Source organism: Triticum urartu, chromosome 2 (genome assembly GCF_003073215.2).
Source record: "Triticum urartu cultivar G1812 chromosome 2, Tu2.1, whole genome shotgun sequence".
Classification (NCBI taxonomy): Eukaryota; Viridiplantae; Streptophyta; class Magnoliopsida; order Poales; family Poaceae; genus Triticum; species Triticum urartu.
The window spans coordinates 42,772,591-42,776,635 of record NC_053023.1 but is presented as its reverse complement, the minus strand read 5'-3'; the positions used below and the strand labels follow the sequence as shown (position 1 = coordinate 42,776,635).

Genomic DNA, 4,045 nt, shown 5'->3' with positions numbered 1-4,045 from the left:
CAACTACTCCAAGCTCCGCATCTGGGAGGTACGATACCTACTGACTAACCCTCTAGCTCTCTTCTTCCATCTTGGATCGATAGATGTTGACTGATTCACTACCGGAAAACGGGCATATGCCGACGGCCAAAGCTATGCCTACGGCTGCCGTCGGCCTAGTTCGAGATATGCCGACAGCCCAGTCCTGGCCGTCGGCTTAAACTGGCCGTCGGGTTACAATCAGTGGATGTATAGTGGGTTTTTTCGTCGGAATCAAGTAACAACAGAGTGGGTCGAGAAAACTAATGTGTTTTTGAAAAAGATATTCCGTAGTCCAATGAGGATGGTGCCAGAATGTCCGTGTGCCAGATGTAAGAGACGTATCCGCAGAGATAAGAGTGAGATGACTAAGCACCTTCGCACGCATGGATTTATGCCCAACTTTAATATGCCGATAAACTTTGCCCAGCAGGACCGTGGTAGAGAGGATGTGATACGACAACGCGTCGCTGGTTATGAGGATGATGGGGTTAGAGACATGCTAGATGATGTCTTTACTGCACAGCCGACATCTCCGTCACATTCAGCGAATGAACCGGAGGAACCGGAGGAAACCGCAAAGGCCTTCCTGGAAATCTTGGCCTCGTCAAAGAAACCTCTCTATGAGGGTGCCAAGCTGTCTGTGCTGGATGCCATCTCGCAACTGATGGCAGTCAAGGCTGAGTACGGCTGTAGCCGAGGTTGCTTCGAAGCATTTCTGGGAGTATGGGCTAACAGCCTGCCTGAGGGCCATGAACTGCCGAAAACCATATACGCTACGAAGAAAATCATGAAGGCGCTCTCCATGGACTATGAGAAAATACATGTTTGTCCAAAGAATTGCCTTTTGTTTAGGCATGAGTATGCGGATGAAAAGTACTCTAGGAAGTACGGTTCCTCTCGGTATATTGAGGTGGTCGATAAGCATGGTCAGAAGCAGCAGCTAAAAATCCCTGTGAAGGTTCTTCGGTATCTTGATTTTATAAAAAGACTGCAGCGCCTTTTCATCACCGAGGAGTCTGTCAAAATGATGAAGTGGCACAAGGAAGGGAAAAGGTACAATCCAAAAAAAATTATACATCCATCAGGAGGTGAAGCATGGAAGTCATTCGATAGTACCCGGAGGAAGCAGCCGAGGCTGGGAATGTCAGAATTGCTATAACAGGTGATGGGTTCAATCCATATGGTATGTCGTCTAATCCATATAGCTGTTAGCCCATATTTGTTATTCCGCTCAATCTCCCTCCCGGCGCCATAATGCAACGCAAGACCATGTTCCTGTCGCTTATAATTCCGGGATCTGAATATCTGGGGAAGAATTTGAGTGTGTTTATGCAGCCGTTGGTGGATGATTTGCACCATTCTTGGTACTTCCCGAGGTTGACATACGACCGACATCTGCAGAAAAATTTCTTGATGAAAGTTTGGCTACAATATTGCATGCATGACTTTCCCGGTTATGCCCTGTTCTGCGGATGGTGTACAAGTGGAAAGATGCCTTGCCTAGTGTGCATGCAGGCCTTGATTTTCATTTGGCTGAAGAAGGGTGGCAAGTATGTTGCATTTGACCTGCATCGACAGTTTCTCCCTCCAGACCATCCTGATAGGGAAGACAAGAAGAACTTCACAAAAGGCAAAGTTGTCCATGAAGTAAACGAGATTCCAATGTTTTCTGGTGCGGATGTGCTTGCTCAGCTGAAAGCTCTTAAGCCTGCCGTTGAAGGGAAAGGCAAAGGCAAAGGCAAAGGCAAAGCCACGGGCGAAGACGAGGGCGAGGGCAAAGGAAAAGGGAAAGGGAAAAAAATTGAAGGATATGGTGAGACGCACAACTGGACTCACATTACCCCCTTCACGCAGCTTCCCTATTTTAAGGACCTCAAACTTCCATACAACATAGACGTGATGCACACCGAAAAGAATGTCGCAGAGTCCCTTTTTCACACGATCCTTAACATTCCTGATAAGACAAAGGATAATGTTAATGCTAGAGTTGATCAACAGAATATTTGTGATAGACCACGTCTACACATGCAGCCTCCCACGGGCAGTCGAAAATCTTGGTTCAAGCCAGATGCTGACTTCGTACTTAAAAAGGATCATAAGATGGAGGCATTCAAGTGGCTGAAACACATCGTGAAGTTCACTTATGGTTATGCGTCGAATATAAGTAAGGGGGTCAATCTTTCAACGGGCAGAGTGACCGGGCTCAAGAGTCATGACTATCATGTATGGATTGAGCGGATTATGTCGGTGATGGTTCGGGGCTATGTTCCCGAGCGTGTCTGGCGTGTGCTTGCGGAGTTAAGCCATTTCTTCCGCACGCTTTGTGCTAAAGAAGTATGTCCTGAGAAGATAAAAGAAATGCATAAGAAGGCGTCGGAGTTGATATGCAAGCTAGAGAAGATCTTCCCGCCAGGCTTCTTTACTCCGATGACACATCTCATTTTGCACCTCCCGAATGAGGTATTGTTGGGGGGCCTATGCAGAATCGTTGGTAGTACGGCCCTGAGAGACAGAACAAGCATCTGAGACAGAAATGTGGAAACAAAGCTAAGATTGAAGCTTCCATAGCTGAGGCAGTTATCCTAGAGGAGGTGGCAGACCTCAGGACAGCCTACTATCCAGACCATGTTCCCACGTTGCACAATAAGGTGTCTCGATACAATATAGAAGAACCCAACTATAAACCCAAGTTGCCTCTATTCATCGGGCAAGGTGGTAGGGCTGGATGCTCGAAACCTTATCTCATGCCACGAGATGAGTGGGAGGATGTCATGTTCTATATCTTGCACAACATCAAGGAAGTTGAGGATGAGTGGATGAGGTAATACCTTTGCACCATTCTTTTAGTCAATTCGTTATGTTCACTTTGCCTAGTTCTTATACCGTTGTTCTTATTGTAGTCGATTCGTTGAAGAAGAATGGACGGGAATGCTGCCTCCTACTGAAGCGGAGGCACTTGCTCTTCTCCGAAAGGGTGCTGATGGAAGGAAAAATTTCGTTGCGTGGTTCATGGAAAAAGTAATTTTTCACACTTCCCTATTACCTATTTCAATTAAACTCATGCACCCTATAATTTCAATTAAACTCATGCACCCTATAATTTCAATTAAACTTATGCCCTAGAGGCAATAATAAAGTTATTATTTATTTCCTTATAATCATGATAAATGTTTATTATTCATGCTAGAATTGTATTAACCGGAAACATAATACATGTGTGAATAAATAGACAAACAAAGTGTCACTAGTATGCCTCTACTTGACTAGCTCGTTAATCAAAGATGGTTATGTTTCCTAACCATGAACAATGAGTTGTTATTTGATTAACAAGGTCACATCATTAGTTGAATGATCTGATTGACATCACCCATTCCATTAGCTTAGCACCCGATCGTTTAGTATGTTGCTATTGCTTTCTTCATGACTTATACATGTTCCTATAACTATGAGATTATGCAACTCCCGTTTACCGGAGGAACACTTTGGGTACTACCAAACGTCACAACGTAACTGGGTGATTATAAAGGAGTACTACAGGTGTCTCCAATGGTACATGTTGGGTTGGCGTATTTCGAGATTAGGTTTTGTCACTCCGATTGTCGGAGAGGTATCTCTGGGCCCTCTCGGTAATGCACATCACATAAGCCTTGCAAGCATTACAACTAATATGGTAGTTGTGAGATGATGTATTACGGAACGAGTAAAGAGACTTGCCGGTAACGAGATTGAACTAGGTATTGGATACCAACGATCGAATCTCGGGCAAGTAACATACCGATGACAAAGGGAACAACGTATGTTGTTATGCGGTCTGACCGATAAAGATCTTCGTAGAATATGTAGGAGCCAATATGGACATCCAGGTCCCGCTATTGGTTATTGACGGAGACGTGTCTCGGTCATGTCTACATTGTTCTCGAACCGTAGGGTCCGCACGCTTAACGTTACGATGACAGTTATTATGATTTTATGCATTTTGATGTATCGAAGGTTGTTCGGAGTCCCGGATGTGATCACGGACATG

At 44.8% G+C, this 4,045-nt stretch overlaps 1 protein-coding gene across 2 annotated transcripts; it reads left to right on the top strand.

The window, feature by feature from the left end:
- Positions 1–202: 202 nt before the first annotated feature.
- On the top strand, positions 203–3,126 carry LOC125540937. 2 transcript variants are annotated; one of them, XM_048704457.1, is made up of 2 exons: positions 203–2,842; positions 2,922–3,126. In XM_048704457.1, exon 1 carries the CDS (start codon positions 1,276–1,278, stop codon positions 2,545–2,547), a length of 1,272 nt encoding a protein of 423 aa, XP_048560414.1. In that variant the 5' UTR covers positions 203–1,275; the 3' UTR covers positions 2,548–2,842; positions 2,922–3,126. Both variants share the same exon structure in this region, with proteins under 2 accessions (XP_048560414.1, XP_048560415.1).
- Positions 3,127–4,045: the final 919 nt, after the last annotated feature.